At 50.6% G+C, this 17,158-nt stretch overlaps 8 protein-coding genes across 8 annotated transcripts; 4 read left to right on the plus strand and 4 right to left on the minus strand.

The window, feature by feature from the left end:
* Positions 1-6: 6 nt before the first annotated feature.
* LCP9604111_6436 (uncharacterized protein) lies at positions 7-5,432 on the minus strand (the record flags this gene model as incomplete). Its single annotated transcript, XM_039074357.1, has 6 exons — positions 7-1,123; positions 1,172-3,837; positions 3,889-3,980; positions 4,035-4,886; positions 4,963-5,011; positions 5,079-5,432. The coding sequence occupies 6 exons, from the start codon at positions 5,430-5,432 to the stop codon at positions 7-9; spliced, it is 5,130 nt and encodes a 1,709-aa protein (XP_038927486.1).
* Positions 5,433-6,582: 1,150 nt separating this feature from the next.
* LCP9604111_6437 (structure-specific endonuclease subunit SLX1) lies at positions 6,583-7,842 on the plus strand (the record flags this gene model as incomplete). Its single annotated transcript, XM_039074358.1, has 2 exons — positions 6,583-6,824; positions 6,882-7,842. The coding sequence occupies 2 exons, from the start codon at positions 6,583-6,585 to the stop codon at positions 7,840-7,842; spliced, it is 1,203 nt and encodes a 400-aa protein (XP_038927487.1).
* A 31-nt stretch (positions 7,843-7,873) lies between these two features.
* LCP9604111_6438 (bifunctional thymidylate/uridylate kinase) lies at positions 7,874-8,595 on the minus strand (the record flags this gene model as incomplete). Its single annotated transcript, XM_039074359.1, has 2 exons — positions 7,874-8,397; positions 8,448-8,595. 2 exons carry the CDS (start codon positions 8,593-8,595, stop codon positions 7,874-7,876), a joined length of 672 nt encoding a protein of 223 aa, XP_038927488.1.
* A 197-nt stretch (positions 8,596-8,792) lies between these two features.
* On the plus strand, positions 8,793-10,334 carry LCP9604111_6439 (tRNA-ribosyltransferase family protein; the record flags this gene model as incomplete). Its single annotated transcript, XM_039074360.1, has 3 exons — positions 8,793-9,018; positions 9,098-10,100; positions 10,160-10,334. The coding sequence occupies 3 exons, from the start codon at positions 8,793-8,795 to the stop codon at positions 10,332-10,334; spliced, it is 1,404 nt and encodes a 467-aa protein (XP_038927489.1).
* Positions 10,335-10,839: 505 nt separating this feature from the next.
* On the minus strand, positions 10,840-12,975 carry LCP9604111_6440 (methylenetetrahydrofolate reductase (NAD(P)H) MET12; the record flags this gene model as incomplete). Its single annotated transcript, XM_039074362.1, has 2 exons — positions 10,840-12,825; positions 12,886-12,975. The coding sequence occupies 2 exons, from the start codon at positions 12,973-12,975 to the stop codon at positions 10,840-10,842; spliced, it is 2,076 nt and encodes a 691-aa protein (XP_038927490.1).
* A 441-nt stretch (positions 12,976-13,416) lies between these two features.
* On the plus strand, positions 13,417-14,049 carry LCP9604111_6441 (uncharacterized protein; the record flags this gene model as incomplete). The annotated part of the gene is made up of 1 exon (XM_039074363.1): positions 13,417-14,049. One exon carries the CDS (start codon positions 13,417-13,419, stop codon positions 14,047-14,049), a length of 633 nt encoding a protein of 210 aa, XP_038927491.1.
* A 174-nt stretch (positions 14,050-14,223) lies between these two features.
* On the minus strand, positions 14,224-14,977 carry LCP9604111_6442 (uncharacterized protein; the record flags this gene model as incomplete). Its single annotated transcript, XM_039074364.1, has 5 exons — positions 14,224-14,352; positions 14,409-14,539; positions 14,596-14,743; positions 14,833-14,863; positions 14,955-14,977. The coding sequence occupies 5 exons, from the start codon at positions 14,975-14,977 to the stop codon at positions 14,224-14,226; spliced, it is 462 nt and encodes a 153-aa protein (XP_038927492.1).
* Positions 14,978-15,639: 662 nt separating this feature from the next.
* On the plus strand, positions 15,640-15,924 carry LCP9604111_6443 (uncharacterized protein; the record flags this gene model as incomplete). The annotated part of the gene is made up of 1 exon (XM_039074365.1): positions 15,640-15,924. One exon carries the CDS (start codon positions 15,640-15,642, stop codon positions 15,922-15,924), a length of 285 nt encoding a protein of 94 aa, XP_038927493.1.
* Positions 15,925-17,158: the final 1,234 nt, after the last annotated feature.

Below are 17,158 nucleotides of genomic sequence, written 5' to 3' on the forward strand. Positions count from 1 at the left end.
AATCAGTCAAAGTTCTTCGTCCTCAAGGCCACCATTAGTGCCGTCGAGTTTGGGCCCACCCTGCGGACCACCGTTTTCGCCATTTTGAATCGAATCCTCTTGAACAGAGGCAGCACGACTACTGTCATTACTGACCACGAGGGCCTCCAGGGCCTCATTAGCATGGGTATTCTCCATGGGCTGGGTCTCAGCTTCAGGGTCAATCTCTTGGTTGGTCAGGTCTGCAAATACATCATCTAGGTTCTGACGAGGGCTGCTGCTCGCGAACTGGGGATCATGACCGAAGCGTGGAGGGCTGAATAGGGAGGGTTCCAGGTCAGGCTGAGGAGGAGGAGAGCGTGGTAGGAATGAGGGGGATTGAGAAGCGGCTGCATGCGGGAGGAAAGCCGAGGAGGAGGTAGGTGCAAAAGCAGGCGTGGAATCGCTCGCGGGTAATGAATAGTTTGCGGAGAATGGGTATGGTGCAGCATTCGGATCTGCCATCTGAGCCAACGTTGGACCTGTGCCAGGAGGTTGTCCGCTACTAGAAGTCGGTGGTGGTGGTTGCATGGGTGCGGATTGACCAGGAGCTGCCTGTGATTGAGCATCAACAGATTTCCTTTTGGTAACGCCAATGTGCTTGGGGCGAAGATGCTCCGGGAGATCCTCTGGACGATTGACTCCAAGCTGAGCCATGATTTTCTGTTGCTTGGTCGGGCGCGGTTTTCGTGTTGAGAGAGATTGTTCCAGAATTGGAGGGGGTTCTGGTGCGACGGGTGCCCACTTGTGTATCTCCTGCCGGAAGAAATTCGTCTCAAAGGTGAGAAGAACCTCAGCGCCCTCGATTTTGCGAAGGTAGAATATTAGAGTTGGCACTTCCTCAGTCGTTGTGCAGGCAGCATTCGTGAAGCCATGCAGGAAATCACGAAAGGCTGTCGCTTGATTAATGATACTCTCAAGAACTTCTTCTTCCTCGGGCTGGAAAGGCAAAGTTGCGATCTCCGCGTGCCAATCTTGCAGATCTTCAAGCTTGGGACGAGCAGCGTCACGCGGGATCTTTTGACGCCAGTCGCAGATTGGGCAAGTGTACTTGTCGAATTCCTTCACTTTACCCCTAGCAATCTTCAAACATTTCCCATGGTACCTACACAGGTCAGTAAATAAACCACAAGCTGGAAGTTTTTTGGCTTACCATTCGTGGCAGACTTCACATTCAATCATCATTCCTGCCTCGGAGTGCCTGCAAATACAGAACACATCTCGCTTTCGTGACTTTGGGCCCCACATGTTGTTGGGATTGCTCGGATTCTCAAGCAAACCTTCGGGAGAATTGTCTCGAGACGAAGGCTCCACAGGAGGTCGGTAACTGTCCTCTAGGTCGAAACAGTACGAGTTTCGCTTCGCGACGTATTCCATATGGGATCTTAGAATATGGAGAGGCGCGTTCGCCTTACCGAACAACTTTTTCCCTTTTCTCATCCAGTCTTCATGGCGCTTTTGTTCACGTTCCAAGTCGATCGCCCCGATGGGTCGACTCGTCATGTGCTCAAGAGATTCCATGAGGTCTCGGATATCCTTGTACTTGGGCCGATTCTTCATCTCCGGGTCCTTGCTCTTTTCATACAGAGTCTGTATCCGTTTTTGCGCCTCACGCTGCTTGGTCAATATAGCATCGACGGCCGCGAGGGTATCAGGTGAAACCGGAAAACGAGACGCCTGCGCAGAAAGAGCTTCTAATTGCTGATAGTGAACGGCCTCAACGGACATTAATTCCTTGGCCTTCATTTCCCACGCATCCCCGTGACGAGCAAGTTCCTTGAAATGAATTAAGTGTTCGTTGGTATCAGAGAGGCCGACCTGTTCAGCACCAGCGACAAGTTCCCGGCAATCGGTAAGGGTCATGTAGTGGTCTCGTTTGCGCACGGCTTGTTCAATCCATTTGATTTGGCGGGAGACTTGCTCTAGGTGTTCCAGTTCCGGGACTTCCACGTTGAAGTTTTTGCCGCGTTCGATGAGTTCTTCAATCTCCTGGAGGGGCCGGGTGTGCGGGTGCATGAGGGCATTATTAATATCCTGTTGGAATTTCTCGATTTCGCGGGTTTTCTCTTCCAACACCGCCATCTGTGGACAGTCGAACGAAAGTTTATCAGCCTCTGCCTGAAGGGCGTAGATATGTTCAATTCTGCGGACTTCGCGATCGCGATCGTCCAGCTGCGACGCCTTGGTACTGCCCCTGCGCCAAGCTTTCTCGTTTTTTTTCCGGTTCTGCTGCTTCCGGGTAATGTAGTTGTTGGCTTCTTCAACCCATTTATCGCAACGCTGGACGAAGGCCGCAAGATCTTGAAGGCCTGGCAAGTGGTATGGGATTTTCTCACCTTCATTTAGCAAGTTATGAAGGGCCTTAAGCTGGGGCTTCGGTTCATCCTCCAGGGTTTTGTCGAGCTTTTCGGACCATGCTTCGGGAATTCTGGCCCGTTCTTGGACTTTCTGCACGAGAGACTGCAATTCTTCATCACCCATGCGATATCGGACTGTGTGTCCTGAGCCACACAGCTTCTGAGCAAGAGTTTCGCCACAGCAGTCATAGGTGTCAACGTGCGATAAACAGACAGTCTTGCCTGATTTGTGACAACGGAACTGAGTGAGGTAAGCGTAGGCCTTGCAATGTTGGCACTGGTAATCATCCTCGGGAAGGTCTTCATTCTCAACTACGAATCTCGGCTGCACATCATCTGCCATGGAGTCAGGACCAAAGCCTGGGGTGCGAGCAGAAATTTCTTTTTGCCGGTATAAGAAAGCAGCCCGATCCCTCAGTTCACGGGCGCACGTTCTTGCTAGTGCAGGCGCAAGCCACTTAGCAGTAGCAATAGTGGTATCACGTGCAGCAGCGGTGAGAAGTAATTCATCGTGGGAGAAACACGGGTGCCTGCGGAAGTTCTGAAGACGATCAACACCTGCTGCACCGTATGGTTCCCAGTCCGCAGGCGCGAAGTTGACTGCTTCATTGAAATTAAAGCCGTGATTAAAGCCGGCATGGTATGCTTGAGGGAACGTGAGCACAAATTGACCAGCTCGCTGATCCAACGCATAAACGTTGACTCCGGCCTTGCGAAGCTTGTCTGGCGGCATGAGGGTGACGAGCTGGAAAAGAAGATCAGGCTGGCCTTCGAAAAGCTCCGGAACTGCATCCCGCATGGCCGCCTCAAAGGCCTCTGCATCGGCGCCTGGGATTCCGTACCAGGTCTTGGTAGCACCGAAGTGTTGGTAGTTGGCCGAATACGCGTAGTGATCCTCATTATGCCAGCAGAAAGTAGAGAAACACATCCCCACATAAACCCACGGAACGGTCATGCCAGAGATATCAGACTTGATGTAACGGAAGAGCGAGTCTCCATAGAATGGAAGGACATTTAGGTTCCAAGGATCTGACGAAAATGGATCAAGGGGGTTCCGCTCGATAGTTGGGAATCCACTACCATGCGTGGTCGAATGGATGTCGGCGCCGTACTCGACTTCGACGGTCTCATGTAGATCAACGACAAGCTTCCAGAATTCGGCCTCCACGTCGTCCTCGGTTTCGCGGCGATGAGTGTTGAGAACTGGATCGAAAGGCATTTTCGATGCGAAGTACTTCTTCTTGAACTCGTTTGCCTTCTCCTGGAACTGTTTGAGTGAGTAAACACCGCCGTCTTCAAATCCGAATTCTCCTGTGCCGACTAGACACTTGGGACAGTGCCAGTCATGTTCCGATGGTGTGGTAGTAGAGGGATCGAGACACGCTTTGTGGTATCCAAGCTCGCAGCCGTCGCATACTAGAATAATCCCTTGATCATCGGATTTGCCACATGTCTCGCATTTCTGTTCATGGATCAGTATATCATCAGAACCCTGACACGAACCCCCGCCTACCTCTCCAGCTGGCTGGGAGCCATCCTTGCGCGATTTAACCGGTGCTGGGCGAAGGAGCGACATATGAGAACCAGCAACGGTTGGAAGGGAATCTAGAAGGGTTAGACAAGATTTGCTTCGAATATTAAAAGGGCAAAAAAGCGTACCTTTCTTGAGGCGCTTGCTGCGTCGACCGCTTCCATCATCATCGTCGCCATTTTCACACTGAGAACTGGCCTCGCGGCTGATACCACGCTTCAGAGACTCCTCATCTTGACCATTTACAGGCGTTGAGACGAAACCATGCTCGGAAACGACTTTGGGTGTCAATGTGCCGTTCTCTCCCTCCCGCTTGATTGGCGGGCCGTTGTTCACGGGCGTGAAAGGAGAGTGATTGACGGCGGTAAAGCCACCGAGGCCGGAGTTGACGGGAGTGAAGCTCGTGGGTGCTGGGCGTGAAGCAGGGGGAGGAGTAGGTTCGATCGGGGGTGTTGGCTTCTCTGGGGACTTTTCCATTGGAGTGTGTGCCATTGGAGAATGTGCCACTGGAGTAAATGCCATTGGGGTATGCGAAGCAGCCATTCTAGGCAAGCTAGGAGTGTCATCGCGAATTTTAGAAGGCGTGCCATTTTCATCCAACATTGGCTTGTGAGTCATGGGGGATTGTAGAGGCGAAGGGGTGTATGGACCACCATGTTCAAGCTCGAGCTGTTGTTGCACACCGGGCTTGGCCCGCGCCAGGTATTCCTCGTACGGCTGCAAATACCGCTGGTATGAGTTCTTGAGCGAAGTGGACAAAGAAGACATTATCTTGCCGCTGTATCCAAGATCACGACCAATTTCGGCCCATTTTTTGGTCTTGCACACTGATTCAAACCCACCACGACTCTCTACTGCCTTTTTAAGTTTGTAGAGATCTAATGGTCGCTTGTCGACGCTGGGTAGCCGGCTATAGTTAGTCCCATGCTGTTTGTGAAACATGGCAAGTCCATCGACATAATTCATGTTCGCGCGGTTTCCTATGTTCGAATAAGGGTTAGATCCGCACTGCGGTGTGATCCTACCAGCTGGAGTAAGCTGGGCGTGGGGCCTTACCTCCTTCGACCGAATTCAGCTCTTGTCGACGTGTCTTGAAGTGGAATCGCTATATCCATTGTCAGACGTGATCATGCGCGGAAAGCGACGGTGGGCCGGTGAAGGAGGGATCCTACCTCTGTATCGATTGCGAAAGTCGGTTGCCAGCCCTCTGGTGGAACCACTCGGCAAATTCCATACTTCTTCCCCTCCGGAGCGATCTTCTGAATATAGGCCACCGGGTCTTTGAATTCCTCCTCTGTCGGACGGAAGGTCGGGGCTTCTGGGATACCATGAGGACGAATGCGCTTGGATGGTTCTCTGGGGTTGTTGGGCTGTCCGCGCCGTTCCACGGTGGACAAATCGAGAGGTGTGGACCTGCGAGCGCTCAGGGGCACGTTGTGGGAGTGCGACGGATGGGTACTCGAGGACCGAGTCGGCTGGCTTGCTGCGGCCGTCGAGGTCGCCCCGGCAGAGGCCGGAGCTCCCATTGTTCGAAATGGGGCAGGCGATTAGGGGATATGTTTGATTGAGCGCGCCTGTTTGAAGAAATTCGATTAACAATGACCGTAATGCGTCAACGGCAGGGCGTGATGATAGATATCAGGAAAGGCGGCTGCCGGCGTTCCTGTCAATATGACCGAAGGGTGAAGGATCGGTAACGAACCAAAGGATATGAGAGAATGGATATTGAGGACAAACGAAAGGAAATTTTGACTCGGGGCGAAAGGCAATAGAACAAGAAAAGAGAGGCCCAAGTCGCAGAGAGGAAAGAAGGATAGATGGGATAGAAACCTTAAGAGTGGAGGAATGAGATTATGTGCAGTAAAGATCGACTGGGGGTGGTACTCCGGAAGTACTGCCAGGTTCTTTTTGTGTGGCCAGCCAGTACGAAAGGAACCAATGAGTGACTCCGGGGGGACCTGCCACCCAGCCGCGATGGTACCGATCAGTACGGTAAAGGAATTACTGTAAGAATGAGCTAATCCGAGCTCAGGAACCGCCTGTACCCTGACTTTCACGTGAAATTTTAGTAATTATACTGCAATGCTGCAAACGGGGATCATACGGTGTCTCCTAAATAATTTCGTGTACGGACCGCAGTATTTGGGAGCCCAATGTTACGCCGTAGACCTATGGCTGTATGGTGGATATCCAAATATAGTGTCTTGTGACATATTAACTTGATAGAGGGATGTGCCTCGGATACTGGCGAAATATTACCTGCGTATAGACTTTGTTTCTATAATTGCGATGTTTCAATAATGGCTTGATATGTATTTTATTCCGGTTTATTGTCTTTTTGATATCTTCAAATGTTTATCAATGGAGTTGTGACATAGTTGTTTGTGAGACTTTCAGTAGGCATTCTTTGCACATCCCTTCGATACACATAACTATCGTCAGGTAAGAACTCCATTACATATGTAAGTCCCTAACTATCATCCCTAGACAGTAATGCAATTCCATTTCCCCTTAGAGGGGAAAAAATACTTTATCATGTGATCTGTATATCACGGTACCGTTTGGACCCGCACGTATTCGATAGGCAGAGCTAATTTCAAGGACTCGACAAGCCGACAACATTGAATTGAACATTTCAATGTCAAAAACTTTAAAAATTCCTCCAAATCAAACATCATGGAGGAGTCTGAAACCCCTAAACCAATCCCGGCATATTACTGCTGTTATCTCCTCCGGTCAACCGTTCGACACGCATCACTATATATTGGCTCGACGCCAAACCCGATCAGACGACTCTCTCAGCACAACGGTGTTGCCAAAGGTGGGGCCAAGCGAACGGCCAGAGATAAATTACGCCCCTGGGAAATGACCCTGGTCGTAGAGGGTTTCACGAGCAGAGTCGGCGCTTTGCAATTCGAGTAAGTCGCATGTGAATTGTTTGTATATATCGCGTCTCAATTTCTCATTGCGCGTAGATGGGCTTGGCAACACCCAGAAAGGTCGCGGCACCTTGATTCCGAAGATGATCTAGACTCCAAGCCTCGGGCTAAGGCCAATACCGATGCGAAGACGGGCAAACCAAAACCGAAACCTAAAGCGCGGACTAGGAGATCCCTAACGGCGCATTTCGAGGATTTGCATTCTCTACTTCGTTCGACCTATTTCTCCTCTTGGCCGTTAGGAGTCCGTTTCTTTTGTGTTGATGTATATCGTGTATGGCGAGCCTGGAATGACCGTGTGAATGGTCGCTTACCCGACAACATCAAGGTTATTCTAGATGGAGACAACCTTACAAAACCGCCCGGTCCAAAGCAAGGCGACGAGTTCGCACCCGTTGGAAGCATTAACAGTTTATCAATTGACTACACCAGGATAGAAGATTATCTCGAAAAGTCAATGTTCATGCTGGAAGACCCGGATGATCTGCAGTGCACGGTCTGTAAAGAGTCGATCTCTCCGGACGAACAACAAATAGTTGTGTGTCCACACCCGAATTGCCGCGGCACAAGCCATTTATTATGTCTATCTACCACATTCCTTGATGCGACCAACGGACCAGACCTCCTAGTGCCTACTCATGGAACCTGCCCGGCGTGTAAAAACACCGTCCAGTGGGTGGCAATGATGCGCGAGCTAAGCTTTCGCAACAGAGCAGAGAAAGAAACGCGCGCAATTCTCAGAAAGAAGGAGAAACGTGTTCGCAAAGAATCTGCCGCCATGGAGGTATTTTCAGGATCCCGGTCTGCTATTGAACCAAGGTCATTGCCGGACGAACCGACCCAAGACGACCTAGGGCCAAACTGGTTCGAGGAAGTCGATATAGAATCTGACTCAGATTTCGAGGGTCGACAAAAGCACCGCCCGACCCAACCTCCATCAAAGCTCGAGATCGTGATCGAAGACAGCGACTGGGATGACGCAGAAATCATTGAATGACCAAACCAAACCCAGTTTTATTTCTAATTCCTTAATTCGCAAGAGGCTCTAATTTCCTCAACGCGCCCGTCTCGTCCAGACGTGCAATGCAACCTGCCACAGCACTCTGTATCTCCCGTGACACCTCATCAATGGATTTCCCCGCATCGATAATAGACACATCCTGCTGCTTCTCGAAGATCGTCCGGAAAAGCTCCCGCACGCGGGTTTGCATTGCCTCGTTTTCATATCGCTCGGCACCGAACCCACCACGTTTTGCTGCTTCCTCGGGTGAAATGCTAAGGAATAAACATATATCCGGGCGCGGTAGACCGATTTCTGGCTGCCATGCCCAGTCCAGTGATAGTGTGGGGTTCGCTTTCGCGGCGGAGTAAACAACCCCGGAATATGAGTAGCGGTCTACAATGACGGTTGTTCCGTTTGTGATATCTTCTTCAATGCTCCTTGCAATTTCCCACCGGTTCGCCGAGAAAAGGAGGTGAATGGAATGGTCGTCTTGGTGGGATGTGCCGCGTAGATAGCTATCAATCAACTTCCCGATGGGCGTCGTTCTGTCTAGAGGAGATTATTAGACCAATGCACCCATAGTAACGATTAATCAATACCTGGGAATCGAATGTATTTAACCACATGCCCCTGTTGCGAGAGAGATTCCCGTAGCATCTCACACTGACTCGATTTGCCAGCGCGGTCGAGTCCTTCGACAACAATGAGCGCTCCGCGTCGCGTCGGCGGTGCTGATGGGCTTGTCATGATTGACTGGAATACAGGGGTGTGATTATATGGAAATATCTGAGAGTTGTCGGTGAGGATCCTCAATTCCTAGTGAAATGTGTGAAATAGCCCAAATGTTTCCGAAGGATAGCGAGTTCGATGTTTATCGGGAAATCCGATTTCTTCGATAAGAACACGATCTGTCCAAACATGGTCTCTCAATAACCACGAACGCCATGGACCAAGCGACGTCCGCGTCCCCAGCGATGACCTTCAGCATCCTGGCATCTACTGCTCCAATCCTTGCCCCGCGAGTAGGAAAATTAGCCATTCCAGGGCGCAAGACCCTCGCAACGCCGCACCATATCCCGCTCACTTCGCGGGGCACAGTCCCACATGTTGCGCACGATGTGATGCGCGACCACACTGAGATCAACAGCTTATATGCTGGATTAGAAGATTGTAAGATGAATACTCCGAGATTGCTACAAGTCTGTTCTCATCAATAGCTGACAGCGCATGCCCATCGGGCATATAAAAGTCATCGCGAAAAAGGAACCCTCGGTTTACAGGACACCAGTCGCTGATCACGAGTCGCCCTTGAAGAAATTCATCTGTGTGGCTGAGGATATGCCTCTGATCCTAGGCCCGCGTCGATTCCCTCCGATCCCATGCCCGCCCGCGAACACAAACACTTCCATCGCGCTGCTAACATCGGTCGGGTTCACCCAGTTATCTGCGCATGATTATGTGAAGGCGATTCAGAAATTGAGACCAGACATTGCGGTCGGGATGGTGGACCTGGCTAATAAGCAGCCTGGGTCTAAGAGGCGAGGGAAGATGGTTGACCGGACGCATGCCTGGACACGCGATGCATTGGAGCAGCTCTACGGGGACGCTGTGGCAGAGAAAGACAAGTCAAAGAGCGCATACTTCGCACCGGTACTGCCTCTTGATAATGCGCAGCAGTCTCTCTATCTGGATGATTTGGAGAGCGAGTTCCGCTGGGATATATCCGGCCTGGCGCTATATGAGTCTGCGTCACTGGAATTCGTCCCAGAGTCGCTGGCGGGTCTGCCTCGGTTGCTCTTCAGCGAGCCCGAGACTCCCCACACTATCCTGCGTGACATATCCCTTGGGGCAGACCTCCTGACTACACCTTTGCTCGGCGCGTCGTCGGACGGCGGCATCGCGATGGAATTCGTCTTCCCAGCTCCAGCTGCCCTGCAAGAGGGCAAGTCTAAGCCTCAGCCTTTGGGAATCGATATGTGGACCGCTGATCACGCTACCGATATATCTCCGCTGGGCGAGGGATGTGAATGCTATACCTGCAAGAATTACCATCGTGCTTATATTCACCATCTTCTCCTTGCTAAGGAGATGACCGCTTGGGCGCTCCTTCAAGTCCATAATTTCCACGTCATGGATACCTTCTTCGCAAGAGTGCGGGATAGTATCCAACATGGGTCCTTCGAGCAGGACGTGCAGACGTTTGCTCGTGTTTATGCCTCTTCGATGCCGGAGAGTAGTGGAGAAGGTCCTAGGTATGTCAATTGCCAATTTTCAATGTGTTTTTATTTCAAATCACTAACGGTCTTGCCAGATTACGCGGTTATCAACTACCGGCCAACGGGCCTAACCAGCCCCGACGCATGCCCAAGATATATGGCGCTCTTGACGATGCTATACAGAAATTCGCCGATGCCCAGTCTGAAATCGCTACCCCGGACACCGACGCGAGCGGGCTCGAGGAACACGGGTTTGCTGAGAAGTTGTGATGGCAACGGGGAGGATCGCCTCCGGCAAACGCTTGCATGAGAAACGGTACGTATTTATGGAAGCATTTGCTTAGCAATTAGCGTATGATATCTATAGATCAACACAAAATATATATACTGGATTGTTACAGGGGCCCTTCTTTGGCTAATTCGACCCCTCTGTCTTACACATAAGGCATCAATTTCAATTTACCAGACTTAATTCTACACTTTTGAATTCTACTTTACGTACGCGGTAGTCAAAAATCCCTTAATGATAGTTATGGCGGTAAGCTGAATCCTGAAAAACCAGACAGAGGGGGGTAACAATGCCCTATAAAAGCAGGAGTGCACGCATATTCATAATATTCATCTCAATAGGATGGGGTCAAGACTAGTGTACATAAATCCAGATTTTGTGCCATTCTTAGTCTATATGTCCAGGCTTGCCCCCATTAAACCCCCAACCGTCAACCGTAAGAACACTAGGGTATATCTTTATCCTGATTTGTAGAAAGACGCATTCTTAAACCTCCTCGCCCGCCAAGACCCGCCACATCCACTTGACCTCGTCTTCCTCCTCCTTGGAGCCCTGCTTCGTACCGGCACCGAATTGCTGACCGACAACACACACAAGCCAAGCGTCGTTCTTGGTGGTGTCCAGGTAGGTTTCGGTGGGCGATCCGCGGGGGTAGATGCGACGCCATTCGTCCCAGATTCGGAACGCCTCCTCACCCCACGCACGGAAACTCACCTCCTCGATGATCGTTGGGGTGACGATCTCCTTACCGCGGAACACACCCCAGGTAACAGCGTTGACACTCTCGGGGTTGGAGGCAAGGTCATCGAGTTCCATATCTGCAGGCTGGGTTGGGAGCGAGGACTCGAAATCGCCCTTGATGTTTGTGGCGAACCAGGTGAGCTTGTCGCGGCCGTGCTTAGCGAACATTGGCTTCAGGATATTGGTGTAGTCGTCGTTCGAGCAGAAGAACTCCACAAATGGCTTCTGGAAGACGAAGCCTTCTCGTTGGGGACCCCAGCCGAAGATGGGGTGGTCATTGTGTACACCGTTCACAGCGGGCTGCGAGGCCAGTGTCCACCAGCCGCGGCCATCAATGAGCTTCAACAACTCCGGTCGAATCAGTTCAGTCTCTGCGTTCAAACCCTCACCATCCTCTTCGGCACCACCCTCTGACCACGGGACCATGTGTAGCTCTCCCGAGACATGGCGACGGAAAAGGGTGCTCATGTCCTTGTTGTCCACCGGGTGGCCCCATAGCCTACGTGCGGAGTTGGCAGTGACATGGAGCGAGGGACCATAGCCGTCGATCTCACCAAAGGCAGGTGAGCGAGCATCACCCCATCGTCCGTTGGGGAAGTCATCCCATGTTGCTTCTCTGCCAAGGGCACCGAGACCCTCGGAGATGAGAAGAGTAGTACTGCGGTTTGGCGGGGGTGCAGGCACGCCTGCGCTATCTGCGCGGGCCTCGTGGACGGAGTCCTGCGATGACCCGTGGACCGATAGCTTGTCGACAATGACGCGGTTGCGGGGTTGCGAGTTCATAGAGGACGCACGGCGTCTGCGCGAGGCACGTTCAGCGAAATCGAGTGGAATCGATGCAGGACCATCCTCGATAGCATTTTCCCCAGCATCCGAGTACGACGGAATCAAATCGCATTGTTCTAGGATGAATGATACTGTCTTCTCCAAGTTCAAGGTGTAGAAATGGAATCCTCGCGGTCCCGGGGAGGGAAGCTGGCTCATACCACCCACAATCTCGCTAACAATATCCACACCCGCGCGCTTGACCGCGTCGTCGTCGTGTTTTAATTCTTCCATGCGTTTGGCAATGGGAGGTGGAATCGTGACATGGCTGAGCTTAGTCACGCGGGTGAGAATCTTATAGCTGTGGATGGGCATCAAACCCGGGATGATGGGGATAGTCTTGAAAGCACCAGACTCATGGTTGCGAAGCATGTGTTCAAACCTTTGGTAAGCGTCGAGGTCGTAGGTCAGTTGGGTCATGATGAAATCCGCTCCAGCCAGTGTCTTCTCGACCAGGTAAGGTATATCTCTGGCCGGATCCTGGACGTCCTGGAACGTGTCGGCGGGATGGCCCTCCGGGTATGCGGCCACACCAATACAGAAGTAGTCGCCATGTCTCTGGCGAATGTATCGTACCAAATCAATGGCAAAAGTGAAATCCTTGTTGCTATCGTCCTCTCCATGCATGTTATATTCCTCGCTGCGGGGCGGATCTCCTCGTAGGGCCAGGATGTTGCGAATTCCGAGAACCTTGGCCTCATCGAGAGCCATATCCACCAGTTTTCGGCTCATGTTCGTACATGTCAGATGCAAGACGGTTGTCAACTGCAGTTGGCGCTGGCATACTTCCGCCAGCTCGAGCGATCGTGCGGCAGTGCTACCACCGGCACCCCAGGTAACCGTGACGAATAGAGGACGGAGTGCTTGTGCCATCCGCTCCAGACGCGCGGACAGGTTGGCGAAGCCCTATAGTAGTCCATATTAGCAAAATATCCACGACTGTTCAGCAGGCGGGGTAACCCCCACCATTCGGGTCTTTGGAGGGAAGAACTCCAAGGAAAAGTAGTTGGCATCTGGCGGCAGAGCCGCGATCTTCTCGGTGATCTTCTTCTCCATTGCGTCCTATAAGTGTATGGGTCGGCAATGGGAGGGGTTGAATGAAGAAGAGAGGATTCGGGGCAAAAGTGGACCATGTCACCATCTGCTCCAGTCGCATCGGGAACTATGATGTCTACAGCTGCCGACTGGCCATCGTGCATGAAAGGTCTACTGCAAATACACTACATGGATTTAAAGGCTTAAATACTGTTCCTATGCAAGGAGTAACTTTATCTTGATCCCGAAGAGCTAGAGAAAAAAAACTGACAGTGCAAGAGATGACTCAGCGAGACAATCGTCATTTTTCCCCGGGGCCCGAGGTCTCATCGGGATCGGCGAGCTTAATGCGAGCACTTGTTTAGCACTCATGTATTTTGGCGTCGGAGAAGGCATGATCTTTTGAACATATGTAGTCTCTCTTTTTGAACTTCACAAGTTTACCAATTCATTCACGGAAAAATGGCCTCCCGACCACCCAACGTTCTCCGCTATCTCCGTCTCCAAACAACTCGACACGCTAGGTCGCATGCGTCGCGACGAACCATTTCCACTCCATCCCCTCCACAGCCACCGAAACCGTCACAGCCGATCCCCAATGACTCTCACTCTCGCCTGCGTCGGCTCAACGACCGCATCCCTCGCTTTCTCCGCACATACACTACACCCTTATTAGGGGCGCCGGTCACCCATATCACTTCATTCCTAATACTTCATGAAATAACCGCTATTGTTCCAATATTTGGCCTGGTTGGTGCATTTCACTATGGTGTTTGGATGCCGGATCTTGCATCGCAAACAGGCGAGACCAATGCCTTCGACGAAGGAGCTGCGCGTTTCGGCCGCTGGCTGAAAAAGAAAGGTTGGGTGAATGAGTCCGACGTGAATACTGTTGCCGATCATGAAACCACTGCGGAGAAGACTGTGGACCGAGCAGGTGTTCGATTGGTGCTGGAATTTGCTACAGCCTATGCGGTCACAAAAGCTTTGTTGCCAGTCCGGTTGGCAGTGAGTGTTTGGGCGACACCGTGGTTTGCAAGGTCGGTATTCACACCGATAGCAAAGCTAGCCGGACGTCTCTTCGGCAGAGGATAAGCTAGTCGAGCACTACTATGATACCAGAGAGAAGTATATTCATAGGTCTATGAATTTGTATACTGTGTATTTTGTCAAGCCATTGGACTTCTTCCTCAGAACTGTTGCTTTACGCTATGCTACAAGTGTCCGAACAAGAAATCCGCCCGACTAGTCCACTTAAAGGCGAAGAATTTATTCGTAAACCCAAGCGGCCTGGGCGGAGGTGTACTTGAGGACCTCGGAGGCACCGAACCAGAGAGCAATCTCCTTCTTGGCGTTCTCGACGGAGTCGGAACCGTGGCAGACGTTGCGGCCGACATCCTAGTCAAATTGTTAGTATGTAATGACACGATCTCAGAACATACGGGGTTCCTTACGATGGCGAAGTCACCACGGATGGTACCGGGGGCGGAAGCCAAGGGGTTGGTGGCACCGAGGAGGACACGGCCAGTCTTGACAGCGTCCTTACCCTCCCAGACCATAGCGCAGATGGGGCCGCTCAGCATGTCTAGAGCTGTGTTAGTGTATCTGGATTTGCGGAACCATTCGGACGAGTAAACTAACAGGCGACGAGACCCTTGAAGAAAGGCTTGGTGGCGAGATCAGCGTAGTGCTTCTCGAGGTGCTCCTGGCTAGGGGAGGTGAGCTTCATGGCAACGAGCTTGAAGCCACGGTTCTCGAAGCGAGAGATGATGGGTCCAATGAGGCCACGCTGGTTGATGCTGTTAGTAAATGTCGTTCAATTGCGGAGCTCTTCCGGGTCCGTTATGGGTTCAAGTCGAAGGGGGGGTGTGTCCGTACCTGGACACCATCGGGCTTGATGGCGATGAAACTAGAGCAATTGATTAGCTTTACCGGCAGCGAGGGGTAATAGCAATCGAAAAAGAAGGGGGATTAGGGAAGACTGATTTTGAAGCACATACGTCTGTTCTTCGTTGGCGGACATTTTGAATGTATGAGAATGATAATCAAAGGGTATGGAGTAGGAAAAGAGAGCGGAAGAGGGAAAGATTAAATAGAGGCTTTTAAAAAACTCGGGCCTTCCCACTTGGGCCGTTGATTGGTGGCCGGAAAGGAGGGGTGTTGATGCCCGATGCCTGAATTGTAAGGCATGAAGTGGACTTTTGTAACTAACTAAATATACTCTTTTCACTCTTCGCTTCATGGACCCGACTACGAAGATGAAAACATCTATCAACTCGAAAATAACAGTTCAATTCTAATAACAGCATCTAAATTCAAGCCATGATTCCTTCAAATAACGACTCGCGTCTAGCCCCGTCCCCAGCCGTTTCCCCTGGCAACTTCCCCTGAACTTCAGCAACGTGCAATCTCCCAACTAGCTCCCAATTTCTAGTTTCAAGACCCTCTATTCTTCGATGCAGTAGAATAATTTCTTGCAAGCCTCTAAGTAAATGAACAGCGGCTGCTAGGGGGAGTCGCCGTTTTCGGCCTCTGTATACTTTGCAAACAGCTAATCGTCAGGGCAAAAGCTGAGGGGAGATCCAGCTCGACTTAGCTGGCATTACAAATAAAGGCCCTCCATCCACCTGAAAAGCAAAATACACTTAGAACTATGTACTCGAAGTATATATGTACGGGTTCACCATGTCAAATAGGGAGAACTCAGGCTTTATTATCTCGGTCTGCAAACATAACGTTGTCTTGACGAAGATCGTTGTGGACAAGATTCAGGGCATGAAGATGATCAATGCCTGCCCTGACCTGCTCGAGGCAGCTTTCCTTGTCGACCGAGCGCCCGTCCCTCAGGCGGTCCCCGAGCGTATCCGCGTGTTTTTGGAAGCAGAGCCCGGTGATCCGGTCGTCTTTCACCACGCAGCCAAGATAGCAGGTGACATTTTCATGTGGGTGTTCCATTGGGTGTTCCATTAAAAACTGGCAGATATGCACTTCCTGGAGCAGGTATTTGCTGAATGCCTCTGATTTGTCGTAGCGAGTGAGCTGGGGCTGCTTGATCTAGACGTCCGGACTGTGAGGGCTTTTGTATATTGTGAGGTTATCATATAGCCGGGGCCAGATGTGCTCTGGTGGGATCTTCTGGAAGAGTGATTGGTCGATATTGGCGGGGTACTCTAGAAGATGCTCCTTTTTGGGCTGATGGGACCAAAAGTAGTCGTCGCCATCCTGGAAGATAACGATCGTGTATAGAAATTATGGGATACCGCTGCTAAATTCCCAGGTCTCTCCCTTATCATAAGATCTCATTTTAATAAGAGAAGACTATTTTTTCTTGAATAGGATTTCAAGACTGCGAGGCAATGAAGAAGGCTGGATTACAAGCATTGAGCCCTTTTCTTAAGTACTAGGGGGCGCTAGGTACGGACCTCTGCCATAAGTTGTAAACAAGACCAATGAAGTATCAGGTGATAGCGTGTGGTGAATGGCAAAAGTGAGATATTCCCCAGAAGAGTGATTTATAAAATACTGCATCCCGAACCATTTATCTACCTACGCGCATGTAACCAAAAGGATGAGTGACAAGCTACTGGATCTAATAAATAATCCTGACAAGCATTCTCCAATGGATCAAGGCTTTTCTATAGATTATTGAAAAGTTACTGGGTGGTGGTCAAGATCAAAACTATGCTCCGAACGATAAGGCTCTTTGTCGGCCCAAGATATTGAGTTCGTGACTTTGTAGTTAAATTATACTTATGTCTCCGTCTCTCCCTTCTATGTAGATGATGCCCAATGTTCTTTTCCTTTTCTTTAGTCACACCACGAGGTCTGGTCTCATCCACCATGCCCTCTACAACCCGTAGTGGGTCCGGGGCTCCACTTCGGGTTAGTCTAAAATCTAGGACAGCATACGGAGTACTACTATTTTATGAAAAAAAAATAGCTGTAATATAGAATATTAAGCTTGCAATATCACAATAGTATGAGCGATCAGAGATACGAGTACATTTTCTATTTAAAAACCATATAATAAGTACATAGTACAAAAAACAAATAAAACCTAGTATAAAAGACACCCAGTTAGCACAATACAGTCCATTGTATTGCTCGCTCTTCTCCCAGCCTCACACAAGTTTGTTGCAAGTAACTCCATATTCCTACCTCATAGTGCCTAGGTGCAGCTTTTGTGTGGCCTTTATAATACCTT

Source organism: Penicillium roqueforti (assembly GCF_015533775.1).
Source record: "Penicillium roqueforti strain LCP96 04111 chromosome Unknown scaffold_17, whole genome shotgun sequence".
Taxonomy (NCBI): domain Eukaryota; kingdom Fungi; phylum Ascomycota; class Eurotiomycetes; order Eurotiales; family Aspergillaceae; genus Penicillium; species Penicillium roqueforti.